A 15,742-nucleotide genomic window follows, 5' to 3' on the forward strand; every position below is an offset into this window, starting at 1 on the left:
CCATCCTGGCCAGAAAAAGCCCCTGCAAAGACCTCTGATTATTTTGGTTCTGATTACATCCTCAGTTCTCACCCATTATCTGCTTACCCTTGCTCCCCACCTATTTAAGATACAAAGCAAAACAAACCAAAACCACGGATGAGTTGCTTGGTAGAGCTCCCTAGGCCTCCGAGGCGGGGCCCAGAGGATTTTTTGACTGAACCCCGTGTTGTGTTTTCCATTTGTGCTTCCCCAGATCGCCCAGGTTTGCTGAATGTGAAGCCCATTGAAGACATTCAAGACAACCTGCTACAAGCCCTGGAGCTCCAGCTGAAGCTGAACCACCCTGAGTCCTCGCAGCTGTTTGCCAAGCTGCTCCAGAAAATGACAGACCTCAGACAGATTGTCACGGAACACGTGCAGCTACTGCAGGTGATCAAGAAGACGGAGACAGACATGAGTCTTCACCCGCTCCTGCAGGAGATCTACAAGGACTTGTACTAGCAGAGAGTCCTGAGCCGCTGCCAACATTTCCCTTCTTCCAGTTGCACTATTCTGAGGGAAAATCTGACACCTAAGAAATTTACTGTGAAAAAGCATTTTAAAAAGAAACGGTTTTAGAATATGATCTATTTTATGCATATTGTTTATAAAGACACATTTACAATTTACTTTTAATATTAAAAATTACCATATTATGAAATTGCTGATAGTATTTCATTTACTGAGTCTTGTGTGTTTCCCACCCTAGCCCCTGGGCTTTCTTTTTTCCCCCTTTTCCTTCTTCCCTCGCTCCCTCCCTCCCTCCCTTCCTCCCTCCCTCCCTTCCTTCCTCCCTCCCTCCCTCGCACCCTTCCTCCCTTCCTTCCTTCCTTTCCTTCTTCCTTTATTTTTCTTTTCCTTCTTAGACATTTTAAAATATGTGAGTGGAACTGCTGATACACTTCCATTCTCAGTAAATTAATTTTTTACTCAATTTACAACTTTTCGGAACTCTACATCTGCTTTAACAATCAGAACTAAGAAGGGAAGGGGAACTTCAGAATCAGACGGCTCAGAGCATGTGTTTTGTAGCCTGGATATGCTGATATGCAGTATATCCCTGGGCTTACCCAGAATTCAGTCTTCTTCCACAATCCTAACCGAGATTTTCACTCACCACCAGCAGCCTATTCATATACTACCTGCTAATCAATGCCACTGTGCACCCACAGAGCCAGTGGCCAGCAACTGAGCACTGCTAGAAACTCTGGGGAACACCGAACTGTTTTAAAATTTGGTATCTGGGCCAGGCATGGTGTCTCAAGTCTTTAATCCCCACACTTTAGGAGGCCAAGGTGGATGGATCAATTGAGCTGGTCTCCTGTTCGAGACCCCATCTCTACAACAGTTTTAAATATTAGCCATGTGTGGCGGCACATACCTGTAGTCCCAGCTACTCGCAAGCTGAGGCGGGAGGATTGCTTGAGCCGGGAGTTGAAGCTGCAGTGAGCTATGATAATGCCGCTGTATTCCAGCCTGGGCCACAGAGTGAGACCCTGTCTCTAAAACAGATAAAAAAGATTTGACACCTGCCACAAAGAAGTTACCTATTATAAACTAAAGAGAAAAGATGCATCTTTTTTTCCTATGGATTCAAATGCACAGATTAAATCCCATGCCAGGTGAATGGTAAGAGTTTGTAGGAAGTAAGATGAATGAAGATTGGAATCCTAGAGACTGAATCTGTGGATTTGCTGAAGAGGGCCTCAGGGAAGTGTTGGACTGGAATAGGTAGAGAGGAGGAGAAAAGACATTCCAGAGAAGCAAAATAACAGGAACACAATGAAAGAAAAAAAAACTGAGGGAGAAGAGCTACTTTTCTTTTTTCTTCTGCAGGGCAGTTTTGCTGTGGTTATTCCTGTCCTCCTTCCTGTCCTCCTCCTTGGGACCACTGTGTCCAGAGATCTCTTACTTTTCTGAACTCAGAGGCTAACTATCCGCATCATTAATGGAATGCTTGCCTCCCAAGCAAATAGATTCTAAGTTTCCTGAAGGCAGGACAATCTGTTCATTCTTGGCACAATGAATAGATTCGTTGATTCAATCCACTGAATTCACTTGCATTGGCTATTCGTGAACTCATCATACTATGTCTTTGAAGAATGCCTTACTGGGTGTCCAAGGGAGAGAATACAGTCATGGGTTCTTAGTTTCTGTTTCTGACTGGGCCAATAAAGCCTCTTCCCTTTCCCTCTTTTCCACTTATCACTAGGGACAGAAATTAAAAACCATGGCTTCAGGCTACTAAAAGCCTAAACCAAACCAAACAGCAACAACAAAATAAGGCAAGTTGGACAAGCTTATGGGTGTAAACAAACTGTCTGGAGGCCTCTGTTGTGCGGGACGCATATTTCCACTGACCTAAATTTCCCTGCCACTTCCTTAATTTATCTTGTCTTATGGTATTTACACTCATGAGACATAACTGCAGACTTGAGGCTTTCAAGCCAAAATATCAAGAAAGACTTGTTCATCTTTTGCTTAAAAATTACTGTATCTCCAAAGAATCAGGTTATAGAAGTGAGTACTGACCCCAGCCCCTAAAAATGTAGGGTTCCTAACCCTTCAGGAGAGAGCCCTTCTGAGCTCAAACCTTTAGAATGACAGATAGACAAAGACTGAAGCCGTTGTCTAAGTAACATCAAAACATTTGGAAGGAAAGTGACAAATTCAGTCAGTCATATGGCTCTTTTTTTCTTCCTCGATGCCAAACATCAGGATATTCTGAAACACCCACATGACTGGCTAGTCTTCTGTGTAGAGAGCTGATGGTCAGGGGTCTCTTGAAAGAGAGAATGTACAGGCAGTAGACAAGAGAGAGTCCACCTCTGAGGCGCTCCCTTATTTACAAGCTTTCTTGAACAAAAAGTCTTTCAGCCCCGCTGCCCGGTCTCAGTTCCCACCAGCGCTCCGCAGCCCATCCAAGCCTTTCCACATTATCGGAGCTGTTGCTGCCAATGGAAGGAGGAAGAGAAATGCTCTCAGCTCTCTGGCACTGATGGTTAGCATTAAATGGCTTTTAAATCCTGGCAACTTTCAAATTCCCATCTCTGACTTTTTCCCTGTGGCTTGGATGATCATTTGCTAAATATTTGACAACACTTTATATTCAGCCTCCAAAGCTCCTGCTCCTTTCTCCTTCTCTCTCTCCCCAGGATGAATCATAAGTTAACGAATGTGTCATCAGTTATTCATAGTACTTTCTCTGGACACAAACACACGTAGGGATTTGTGTTAATAAAAATAGGAAGAAAAGTAACTTTGGTCAAGAGTCAAGAAAGGGTTTCCAGGCTCCCACAAGAGCCCTCCCCCAGCACCTCCCTGGAACGGACTCCCTTTTCCTTCCTCCCGCTGTGTGTGGAGCCCAGGAACAAAGAGGGGACACACAGAAGAAGCGAAGCTGCACGCTCTGTTTCTCCAGCCACTGTAAGAAACTAGGCTGGCCTGAGTTTCTGGCTCCTTTTTTACAATGTGGGTGCAGAGCGAGGAGCCTGGGAGGCCCAGGGTTGGAAGAGGTGGCAACACTAGCTGATGTCACATAGCAAATTTCCAGAGGGGCAGCTCCGCCACCTCCACTGACGGGCAAAGAGGGAAGGGCACAGAGGCGTCTGTGGTGGGCTTTCTTGGTGGCGTCTGGACTCCAATGACGTTTTCTTGGCTCCCTCAAGGCTAAAAAGCAGGTATTTTCGTGGACTGGTCCTCCTTGCTTGACACGGCCCGCTGACCTCGTGGTGCTGATGGAAGGAGCTGGGTGGGAGAGGGGCTGGATGTTGGCCTCTGGATACCCATTCCCTTGGAAATACCTAGTGAAGGTTGGGGGGCACGGGGCTCCTAATTCTACATCCTGAGAGAAATAATCAAAGCTCATTTCCACCATGCCCATCCCCATTGCTTTCTGGTCCCCCTTTTCCTACCCGTTCTCTCCAGGAGTTTGGGTTATGAGACAGGAGGACCAAGATGCCTGATGGTCACTAGGTGGCCCCCTCCCTACCTTCTGCTCCCCCCCACATCCTGGTTGTTGGCCCCAGCCCCTGGCTGTCTCTGCATCATGAATGCTGTTGTTACTTGCACGTCTCCACCCTCACCGTGCCATTGTACCTGGTAGACCCTGCATTTAACACCAACTGAAAAGAAATAGCAGGATCTTAAGAGTTCAAAAGATCATACAATGTCCCATAGCCCCACTGCATTCATTAAACACATAGTCCATACTCCAGTCACATCTAGTTATGACGGTGACCCCAACTAGGCCGTGCTCTCAAGGGGTGCACAGTCTGTGGATGAGTAATCACAGCTCAGCAGACGCAACAAGTGCCTAGAGAGGTGAAAGGATTTGCAGAGTGTGTGCATAGGCCCAAGAGTGTGAAATTCTCCAAGTGTTCAGAAAACGGCAGGGGAGGAGCATGGTTGCCACAGCTCCTGGGCTAAAATGTGGATGTGACCAGTCAGCGGCAGATTGTGGGAGCCTTGTCCTCCTGGACGAGGAGCTCTCTCAGACTGTGTTGGTAGCACCTGGAATCTGGGGGATGCTGCCAGGCAGAAGAGAGGCATATCAAATTTGCAATTTGGAAAGTCAGCACCCCAAAAGTCAACACTCCCCAAATTAGAAATTCCCTCTACAATGCTCCTGATGGTTGCCCAACCCACAGACAACTACTGAAGAGACAAGAAGCTCTCTCCCCTCTAAGCCCCTGGGTGATTTCCACCCCGCAGGCCTGGCTCTGCCCCTGGGCTCACACTTACCACATGCTTATTCCTGTGCCCTGGGGGCTCCAGCTCACCTCCTTCCCTTCCATCTGGTCGAAATCTCTTGCCTCAATCCTAGACAGCGTAAGGACACTGACCCTATCCCCTGTTGATATCCATTCCCTGCCGTTGCTCATATTGCCCCAACCTACAAAGATCCTCTGCTTCGAAGAGCTTTATTTCACCTTCTTAAGCTAATTCATGGAGATATCGTGGTCATTTTTATCCACATATGTCAAAGCCTGCCTGTCCCATATCTCATGTCCAGAAAAGGCCTGCATTGGTCATAGACCTCAAGAAAATTAGAGGCTGGGCACGGTGGCTCACGCCTGTAATCCCAGCACTTTGGGAGGCTGAGGCGGGCGGATCACCTGAGTTCAGGAGTTCAAGACCAGCCTGGCTAATATGGTGAAACCCCGTCTCTACTGAAAATACAAAAATTAGCTGGGCATGTGGTGGGTGCCTGTAGTCACAGCTACTCAGGAGGCTGAGGCAGAAGAATCGCTTGAACTCAGGAGACAGAGGTTGCAGTGAGCCGAGATCACACCACTGCTCTCTAGCCTGGGCAAAAGAGAGAGACTCTGTCTCCAAAAATAAAAATTAAAAAAACACATATTAAAAACAAACGAGAGATTATTATATAAGACACTCAGCACTGTGTGTAGCACACAGTATGTGTTCAATAAATAGCAACTATTATTGGAGACAGCACCCTGGGGTGGACTGCAGAGTTACGCTGATTTGGGTTAAAAGTCTAACTTCACAGCTTATGGTTCGAGGGCCATATGGCTTTGGCCAATCTCTTAATCTTTCTAGGCCTTAATTGCCCTCATATGTAAAATGAGATAATATCCACCTTAGAGGGCTGTTATGAGGACTAAATGTAATAATGGTTGTAAAACACTTCACTCAGGTTCCCGGTACATCCAAACGAGTCCGTAATGTTGGCTGCGGGTGACGTTATTGCTGCTGTCATTAAAGTGCCCCTCATTTAAGGAGGCATTCTGGGCCCACGGGACAGGCTCTTCCTGTGCAAGTGTTCTGGACCTCACCTGAAGAGCCTGGAAACTCGAAGCCGGGATTGAATTTGGCATTTGGCAGTAGAGTAAAAATACATTCTCTCAAAAGATTTTGCCTCCAATCTATAAGGATTAGGAGAAAAAAAAGTATTTGAAAGACAACTGCTATGTTCTGATTTAGAACACATGCTCAGGATGAGGCTACAAAAACATTTTCTCCCCAAGTTGTGGGACTTTTCTCTAGTGACTTACACTCCTAATTTTAGACTAATATTACATAGTTGGAATTTCCAGAGGGGTTATAAAGAATAAGAAAATTGCTAATTTGAGTCTGTAGGGAGTGGGTTGGGATATTTTCATCCCCTCTGGAGTTGTGTAAATATGTTCCAGGCCAAAAGTTCCCAGGAGAGTGTCATTCCTGGGGTCTATTTAGTGCCACGGACTTGACTCAAGGAGGATCCAAGTGGCTTCCTGCAAGAGTTGGAAAATTGTGATCCCCTGGCCATTTTTCCACAATACCAGAAGCCGGAAAGTGTAGGTTAGAGCCCCCGTTGTCCATTTGAGACTTAGCTCTGCCATTTTCTATGTATGTGGCCTTGGGTAGGTCACTTTCCTCTCTGGGGACATCATACCTGGCCTGTAGAACTATCTCAGCAAATTACATCTAATTCCTTCATGATGAATAAAGGAATGGGCCTCAGTTTCCCTACCTGTAAAATGGGAATAGCAGCACCTACCCTGCATGTTTTACAGAGTAAATGAAAAAAAGCAGGGCAAGCCTGATCACCACTCTTCACAGATAAGAAAGGCACGCAGAGGTGAAGGAGCTAGGCCAAAATAATGGAGAGGCAGGGCTGAGGCTGGACCTCAGGCTTCCCAAAGCCCACCCTGCTGGGGCTCGCTCTTGGTATGCTGTGCTGTCTCCGGAAGAACCAAAGACTGTGTTGCCTGGTTGGCAGAGCAAAAGCGTTAGGGCAGGAAAGACTTAAGTTTGACTTTTGGTTCTGCCACATACTATCTGTGCAACCTCAGGCAAATTGCTTCCTGTCTCTGGGCCTCAGCTTCTTCCTCTAGTTGGTGAAGTCCCCAGTTCCTTTCTGATAGAGTTATGAGAATAAGAGGTCATAAATGGATGAAGTGCTTAGAGTCCCATAAACTATTAAAATCTTCAAAAGACAAGTACCTCCAACCTCAGAGGATTTGCTAGGAGCTCATCCTGGCCAGGGGACATTGGTAACCACCATCCTCCACCAGAGAAGAAATCATGAGACTCTGCCCGTGAGGACCTGGCCAGTGTTGGCCTGGGTCTGATAGGGGTTTGCAGTGGACCTTGGGAAGTCACTTTCTCTGAGCCTCAGTTTCCCCCTCTCCACAGTCAGGGAGCTGGTTTACCCTTCTAGCTCTCATATCCCAAGGCCTTGGGGGCCTCTAGGGGAGGCTGGCAGGAAGAAAGAGCCCTCTCTGGCTGACCATCAGAGGCCTGTGTTCTCTGCTGCCTGAGCTTGCATTCACCCCTCCTAGCGACCTAGGCCAGGACCAGGCAACAGCCAGCACTTATTAAAGGCCTGGGGCTGGTCCAGCCACCTCCAAGGGGAGGAGAGGGACACCGGATGGCTGGCTGGTTCCCACCCAAAGCCAAGCTGCTCAGAGAGGGGCGTTGTGCTGAGTCAGCGGGTTGGCGGCTCCTGGCCTGGGGTCCCTGGCCGCCTGAGCCTGCCAGATGGGCTGGAGCCAGGAAGGCCTCCGAGGAGCCGGCGTGTTATCGATGATGCTGCCGCTGCTGCCACAGCAGTGGGAAACGTGCCCTGGAAAAGCCTCTCCCCAGCCAGGCCTCCCAGGGCTGCAGGGTGGGGGACGGTTGCTGGGGAAGGAAGAGTTTTAGGAGATTCTAGCCAGGGCTCCCCCCTCATCCCCTGTCTCCCCACTCTGTCACCTCACGATAGCAAGTATACTTCTCCAGCACCAAGTCCAAGCTTTACTTATAAACTGCTCTCTGTCTGCTGAATCCTTCCACAGGCCTGGTGAGGTGGTTTGCGGGTCAGGATCCCAGCAGGGGGAAATGGCACACTCAAAAGAGATCACTGAAGAGCGTGTCATGCAGAGACTAGATTCAAAGTCGTGGGAGGGTTAAAATGAAAGGAAACCAGGAAAGGATGGTGAAACATGCCCAGGCCAGCCTCCACAGAAAGCCTTTACCCCCACCCACCCAGCTCTAAAGGAAAAGGGGAAGAAAAGGTGACACGACCTCCAGAGGGCTGCAGGCAAAGAAGAGGCTCCCCACAGGAGTCGTACCCCTCACACCAAGGAATGCGACCACCGGTCACTCCGGCGTGGCCAAGAGGAGTCCTTTCCTCCCCTCATCCCGCTGCCAAAGTCTCCCATTGGCCAAGGCCAGCTGGAAGCCAGAGAGCAAAAGAGCCAATGCATACCATGCGTGCACTTCAGCCTCCTGGAGCACACAGCCTGGTAGGGAAGAGTGGAGCAGGGATCTGAGGGGCAAGGAGAATATTCCACACAGGTGGACAGTATTGTCAAACCCATGATACTCAAAGGGAAAATGAGAAACTGAAGTCAGGTCACAGAGCCATAACTCCATTCTAGGATTCCAGCTTAGGTCCTCCTAGCCCCAGAGCCATGGTCTTTCCATTACATGAGACCTGCTGCAAGAGAGGACCTAGGAACCAGGGCAGAAGTCATTCTGCATCTCCTTATATCCCTAGCCGGGGTGGGGGCTCGCAGCTGGGGACTCAGTGCGACTCTGTGGGGTGCTTCCTGCATGTTTCCATCATGTTCCCCGGAGACGTGAGGAGTGTAGTCTAATGCAGCCCACGCAGGTTTTCCTCTAACAGTTAACATGAGCTTTGTCATTTACTCCTATATATAAAAATCTTATATATAGATATTATATATATTTGTAATTGTAAAATTTATGTATAAAGTATCATTTAGAAGTTGAATGGCTTCATTTATTTCTACCTACCCCAAAACTTTGAGAAGAAAAAGAGTTCCCAGGATGGAGCTCTACATCTTTCCTATGGTTTCAAGTGCCCCTAAGAGAGGGCTGTGTACCCCACTTTGAGAGGCACAGACCCTCTTGTCCTTCAGGGAGAGAAGTTCCTTGCCCAGCATCTCCCCAGTAATAGTCCGACTTTGAGTCTGATGACCCTGCTTCTTGCACGGTGGAGACAAAGGAAATCTGGCCAAAATGGAGCCCAGGAGAGAGTCTGAAAGGGGAGAAAAGGTCGCTCATGGTCAGCCTGAGAGGAGCGGGAGGAGCAAAAGATTTGAGCTCCATGTCAGCAAATGCTCACTGACATTCTCTGTCCCCAGCTGTCCCCATGCTCTGGGGATACATAGATAAGCCTGGCATGACTTGGGTCACCAAAGAACTCACTCTCATGGAGGAGATAAACACAAACGCTGGCAACGAGAAGACACCCGACAGGTGCCAGGAGTGAAATGGCTCGGAGGCAGGCAGGTGGGTTCAGATCCCCCAAGCAGCCATTTCTTAGCTGTGTGACCGTGGGCGAGCCATGCAACCGTCTAGGTCTCCTCTTTTATCATTGGGCAAGCTCATACCTACCTCCCGAAGTTACCGTAAGGAATGAGATAGATGAAGTATGAGAGCACTTAGCACGTAACCCAATGCCACAAATGCCGGAACAGAGGGTTGTGCATGTCACAACGAAAGAAGACAGCCATGTTTCTCCAGCCCCACATTGCACTTATGATTCGACGTCGAAAGAATTCATTTTAAATTTCCCAGATAACCTGAGCTCTGTGGTTTCTTTGCTATGGAAGTGGGGAAGAGGTCTCCCTCTGCCCCGGGGAGGTAAGAGAAGGCTTCACAGCGGAGGTGACATTTGAGATGAGTGGGAGGATTTATAAGAGTGGTCCAGGCAGACAAGGAAGAAACACCTGACAAAGGGTTCATGCACAAAAGCACATGGCATGTTGGGAAGTATAAATACTGAGATGTGGCTGGGATATGAGAGTGCTGGGGAAGGAGAAATGGCTGGAACAGTTGAATAGAATGAAGACTTTTTTAATATAGGTCAGGACTTATACTGATGGACTGAGTGATTTCTACTTTATCCAGGGAGCATGGAGAGCCTTGGAAGGTTTTAAGCAGGGAAGTTGCAAATCAGATATTCCCTCTGGTGATCCCTTCATCAGCCGAGGAGATAGGACTTGACCGGAGGGTGGGAGACCACTAGGAGGCTGTGACCATCATACAGATAAGAGGTGGCAGTGGCATGGTGAGGGGATGGCATTGGCATTGGGGTCGGAAGGAGTAGACAGATTTGGGATCTACTTAACATGGAGGTGAGGGAGGGGGAGCTCTCGAGATGATTCTCAGGTGACGTGGATTGTGGGAAACGGACATGCTCTTTATGGGACTAGGGGGCTTGTTGGAGAGAATATTAGTAAGTTCTGCTTCAGAAATCCTGAGGGTGAGGTACCTGTGGGGCTCCCGGGGGGGTGTCTCGTTGGCTGTTTGATCTATGGGTGTCTGGAGCTTAGAGGTGCAGGCCAGCTGGGGAAGAAGGTGACCAGGGTTACAGAACAGCCACAGTAAAGGAGGCCAACACGTGTTCCTGCTGGAGCTCCCTGTAGGACTATAGGTCAATTATCTTACCCCCGCAAACCCTATTTTCCCACTGGGGTCAGGAGGTCTGAATGTCTGCGTTGTCTTTGTATCCACTGGTTCCCTAAAGAGGTACAGAGCGCTTTCTGCCCGCCGGGGGCTGCTGGAGAAATGGGATTCCCATTTAACTGCCCTTCCCGGGAGGCTTTCAGGGGCAAGGACGCCCATCATCTCATTTCTCTGGCACAGTGACCATCTGAGAGAAATAGTATTGTTCCATTTCACAGGCGGGTAAACTGAGGCCATTAAGTGACAGAACTGGGATTTAGACTCAGGTCTTCTAAATTTAAATACAGTGACTGTCCTTCAAATTGGCAGAACCAAGGATCTCTGGGAATTGAGGGTTAGGGGCCTCCACAAATGGGCCTCCCCCTCCCCTGTGGCTGTTTCTGCTGCCCGAGTGGGTATTTCTTCCACTCTGTCTCCACACACAGATGCACACACCATCCAAGAGGCATGCCTTGCTGACTCCTTTGCAGGACTTTATTCTCTCCGGTAACTCAAAGGAAAGGTTCCCTAAGTGCCTATCTCGCCTCTGGGAGAGAGAGTTTTATTATCAGGGCAGCAGTGGCCCAGACAGACGGCAGGGCCCCAGAGGGCAGAGTCCTTTCACTCTTCAGATTCCTTCTCCCCGGGCTGCCGCCACCCGCTCCCGCCCCGACCTGCGTCCCTGGAACCCAGCCAGTGCCAAAACCTGGATGTGGTGTCGCTTGAAAGTCAGCCCCTGCTCGGAAGCCCTGCCTGTTCTTCCCACCCCCATGTTTTCAAGCATGAAGCCTTGGGGCCTCCGTTTTCTCATCAGTCAGATGGAGGTGATCCTCATTTCTACAGACCTAACAGGGCCGTATGGAGGATTAGATGAGATAATGGGAGGAGAAAGTGCTTCGCAAACACCACAGACCAGCACTCCTGGGGCGGCGGTGTTATTAGTACTGTTACCAGACCTGGTGTCTCTGTACCCGCGAGTCAGGCCTCAGGGCGGGTACAATTCCAGCTTCAAGGGAATGAGGTTTTCTCCCTGGAGCTATTGGAGGTCCCCCAGCAAACTTTCTGCCTGGGTTTTACGAGCTTCATGAGAGGGTTTACGCTGTGACTAAAACCCCATCCTCTGACTCCCTTGGTCACCACTACCTGCTGGGCAGGAAGTCAGCAGGACTCGACCCCCCTTAATCACTGCCACCTTCCCATGACCCGCCTCAATCACGGCTCTTTACAGTTGGGCAGAGCCGGCTGGGCCTCCTCAAACTTCCATATCTGCGCTGAGAGATCACTGATAGGGCTAATGGCATTTGCTCGCCTCCACACCCTGGGCCCAGTGCTCCAGGAGTCACGCAATCCCACAGGCCCAGGGCGGAAACTGTTCCCACAGCAGCAAGGCCCTCAGGCCTGGGGAGCCTCCCCGCCCCATAAAATATATGAAAAGAGCCTTTCTTCATGGCCACCTGGCCAGCCAGCCTCAAAGCCATAGGCAGTCTCCCCTCCTCCCCATCGCTGCCCACCTGCATCCCTCCTGCCCTCACCCCACCACCTACCTATGTGCTCTCACGCTCTCTTTCTTTTTCTCTCTCTCTTTCTCTCGCTGTCTCTCTCTCTCTCTGCGTTTGGGCTCCCAGGGATCTCCAGACCCCTAATTTCTCCTGCCAGGCATGAAAACTTTGCTAATTTGGTAGCCCTCCATTGAATCACATATTCCGTCATTTGTTCATTCATTTGTTCAGTACTCACCAAGTGTCACCTCTGAGATAGGCCCTATTGTTGAATTCTGGGGACATAAAGATGAGTGAGACAGTCCCTGACCTCCAGCAATGTGTGGGTCAGGATTGGGATGGAGAAACTGGAGGTAGGGACCACTGAGGAGCCTGCTGCAGCAGCTCCAATGCAGGAGGCTGGCCCGTGTCCCTCCCTCTGCCTTATCACCTGGGTGCACACTGGCCCAACTTCTGGCCGCCAGCCCCTGTGGTTCCTTGCCTGAGCCCTTTCTAGCCACAGAAGTCTGCTTTGCTATTCCATGCAGCTGACTAGATTTGCCAGGGTCTCAGTGTTCCCCAGGGGAGCTCTTGACTGAGGACTGATGATTAATTTAGTTGGGGTGTATACACCCCGGCTCCCTCACATCTCAGGTAGGATATCAGTTCTGCACTGACTCCCAGAGTTTCCCCAGTGGGATTCAGAGCCAGTCTCCCACAGTGCCAACCTGCCTGAAAACAACTTTTCAGGCTGACTTCTCTTGCAGGTCTTATTTCCTCACTCACTGCCTTACATGTATTCTCTTACCTTCCAAATAAACTACTTGCACTCAAATCCTCTCTCAGGGTCTGCTTGTTGGAGGAGCCCAAACTAAGAAGACACTAGGTTGGCAATAGAGGTGGCTGGAGTTAGGACAGCAGCAATCACCCACTTATACAGATAGTGAGAATATGCTTGAGCACCTACTGTATACCCAGATCCTGAATGCTGAGGACACTGGGGTGAACCTGTCATGGGCTTTGTCTTTAAGAAACACATTGGGGCCAGGTGCAGTGACTCACAGCTGTAATCGCAGCACTTTGGGAGTCAGAAGTTCAAGACCAGCCTGGCCAACATTGCAAAACCCTGTCTCTACTAAAATATATATATATAAATATAATATATATTTATTATATAATATATAATATATAATACATAAATATATATTACATATAATGTAATATATATATATATATACACACACACACACAAAAATTAGCCAGGTGTGGTGGCATGCACCTGTAATTCCAGCTACCCAGGAGGCTGAGGCACAAGAATCACTTGAACCTGGGGAGGTGGAGGTTGCAGTAAACCGAGATCGCGCCACTGCACTCAGCCTGGGTGATGGAGTGAGACTCTATCTCAAAAAAGAAAGAGGGAAAGAGAGAGAGAGAGAGGGAGGGAAGGAGGGAGGGAGAGAGGCAGGCAGGCAGGCAAGCAGGCAGGCACTGGGCTGAGTGCGGTGGCTCACGCCTGTAATCACAGCACTTTGGGTGGCCCAGGTGGGTGGATCACTTGAGCCCAAAAGTTTGAGACCAGCCTGGGCAACATGGCAAAACCTCGTGTCTACAAAAAATACAAAAATTAGCTGGGCATGGGGGCTCACACCTGTAGTCCCAGCTACCTGGGAGGCTGAGGTGGGGGAATCACTTGAGCCCAGGAAGTCAGGCTACAGTGAGCCGTGATCACACGACTGCATTCCTGCCTGGGTGACAGAGTGAGGCCCTGTAAAAAAAGAGAGGAGAGGGGAGAGGGGAGAGGGGAGAGGGGAGAGGGGAGTGGGGAGAGGGGAGTGGGGAGAGGGAGAGAGGGAGGGAGGGAGAGAAGGAAGGAAGGAAGGAAGGAAGGAAGGAAGGAAGGAAGGAAGGAAGGAAGGAAGGAAGGAAGGAAGGAAGGAAGGAAGGAAGGAAGGGAAGGGGAGAGAGAAAGAAAAAGAAAGGAAGGAAGGAAGAGGAAAAAGAAAGCACTGTCTAGTGAGTAAGGCAGACAAGTAAACCAGCAGTTACCAGCAGAGATACGAGCGATAACAGAACTTAGTATGGGATGCTATAGGCACATAATGGAGATTCCCTAACTCAGCCTGGAGAATGGAGGAGGCAACAACTAAACTGTGTCTTTTTTTTTTTTTTTTTTTTTTTTTTTTTTTGAGACAGAGTCTTGCTCTGTCACTCAGGCTGGAGTGCAGTGGTGAGATCTCAGCTGACTGCAATCTCCGCCTCCTGGGTTCAAGCGATTCTCCTGCCTCAGCCTCCTGAGTAGCTGGGACTACAGACAGGCACCACCAAGCCGGACATATTTTTGTGTTTTTAGTAGAGACAGGGTTTCACCATATTGGCCAGGCTGGTCTCAAACTCCTGACCTCAAGTGAAGTGCCCACCTCGGCCTCCCAAAGTGCTGGGATGACAGGCGTGAGCCACCGCACCCCGCCTAAGCTGTGTCTTAAATGTTCAGTGGGAGCTGCTCATGCGGAGAAAGTGAGGAAGGGTGCTCCAGGTAAAGGAACAGTATAGGTAAAGGCACAGAAATATAACCAAGTGCAGCCAGGTTCCAGAAACACTAAGCCGTCCATTGGGGACGGGACACTGGGCATATATGAAGAATAGTGGGGGCCGGGCGCGGTGGCTCAAGCCTGTAATCCCAGCACTTTGGGAGGCCGAGACGGGCGGATCACGAGGTCAGGAGATCAAGACCATCCTGGCTAACACCGTGAAACCCGTCTCTACTAAAAATACAAAAAACTAGCCGGGCGAGGTGGCAGGCGCCTGTAGTCCCAGCTACTCCGGAGGCTGAGGCAGGAGAATGGCGTAAACCCGGGAGGCGGAGCTTGCAGTGAGCTGAGATCCGGCCACTGCACTCCAGCCCGGGCTACAGAGCAAGACTCCGTCTCAAAAAAAAAAAAAAAAAAAAAGAATAGTGGGAAATGAGCCAGATTCCAGATCCTAAAAGGGCTCTTGGACATTACATTTTTTAAAGGGGAATCTGAATACATCAATGTTTAACCTGAAGACATGAAACTCTAGCCGGGTATGGTGACGCACCCCTGTAGTCCCAGCTACCCAGGAGGTTGAGGCCAGAGGATTGTTTGAGGCCAGGAGTTGGAGGCTGCAGTGAGCCATGGTCGCACCTGTGAATAGCCACTGCACTCAGTCTGGGCAACATAGTGGGACCAAAAAAGGAGAGAGAGGCCGGCGGTGGGGGAAGGAAGGAAGGAAGGAAGGAAGGAAGGAAGGAAGGAAGGAAGGGAGGGAGGGAGGGAGGGAGGGAGGGAGGGAGGGAGGGAGGGGAAGGGAAGGAAGGAAGGGAGGAGAAGAAGAGAAGGAAGGAAGGAGAAGAAGGGAAGGAAGGAGAAGAAGGGAAGGAAGGAAGGAGAAGAAGGGAAGGAAGGAAGGAGAAGAGAAGGAAGGAAGGAAAAGAAGGGAAGGGAGGGAGGAAGGAAGGAAGAAGAAAGGAAGGAAGGAGAAGAAGGGAAAGAAGGAAGGAAGGAGAAGAAGGGAAAGAAGGAAGGAAGGAGAAGAAGGGAAGGCAGGAAGGAAGGAAGGAAGAGAGGAAGAAGGGAAAGAAGGAGGGAAGGCAGGAAGGTCTAACAAGGGCATATTTCAGACAGCTTAGGAAGCTCCTTCCCTTCTCCTTGTCCTGCTTCACTAAGGGTCCAGGCCTGACTGAGTCCAAATGGCTGTTTGCAAAGGATCCTGCGGGTAATCTCTGCAGCAATGGCTGATGAGGCTTAGGAGGAAACGTTAGACTAGAGGGACAGCAAGCAGGGCAGCACTGTGCCCTCTTGTGTCAGCCAAGCCAGCTATCA

The 15,742-nt window shown here is 49.6% G+C and overlaps 3 protein-coding genes across 8 annotated transcripts in view; 2 read left to right on the forward strand and 1 right to left on the reverse strand.

Annotated features, from left to right (window-relative positions):
- PPARG (peroxisome proliferator activated receptor gamma) overlaps nucleotides 1-682 on the forward strand; it is a 146,116-nt gene extending 145,434 nt beyond the window's left edge. For all 6 annotated transcript variants that reach the window (XM_050781477.1, XM_050781478.1, XM_050781475.1 and 3 more), the window contains one exon: nucleotides 236-682. In XM_050781477.1, the coding sequence (XP_050637434.1) occupies nucleotides 236-483 (248 nt within the window). In that variant the 3' untranslated portion in view covers nucleotides 484-682. The remainder of the gene's footprint in view (nucleotides 1-235) is intronic.
- The window catches only part of TSEN2 (tRNA splicing endonuclease subunit 2), a 728,632-nt gene that overhangs the window by 628,704 nt on the left and 84,186 nt on the right, over nucleotides 1-15,742 (forward strand). The window lies entirely within an intron of this gene.
- TIMP4 (TIMP metallopeptidase inhibitor 4) overlaps nucleotides 1-15,742 on the reverse strand; it is a 328,069-nt gene that overhangs the window by 274,267 nt on the left and 38,060 nt on the right. The gene's annotated exons all lie outside the window — the stretch shown is intronic.

This window comes from Macaca thibetana, chromosome 2 (assembly GCF_024542745.1).
Source record: "Macaca thibetana thibetana isolate TM-01 chromosome 2, ASM2454274v1, whole genome shotgun sequence".
NCBI classification, from domain to species: Eukaryota; Metazoa; Chordata; class Mammalia; order Primates; family Cercopithecidae; genus Macaca; species Macaca thibetana.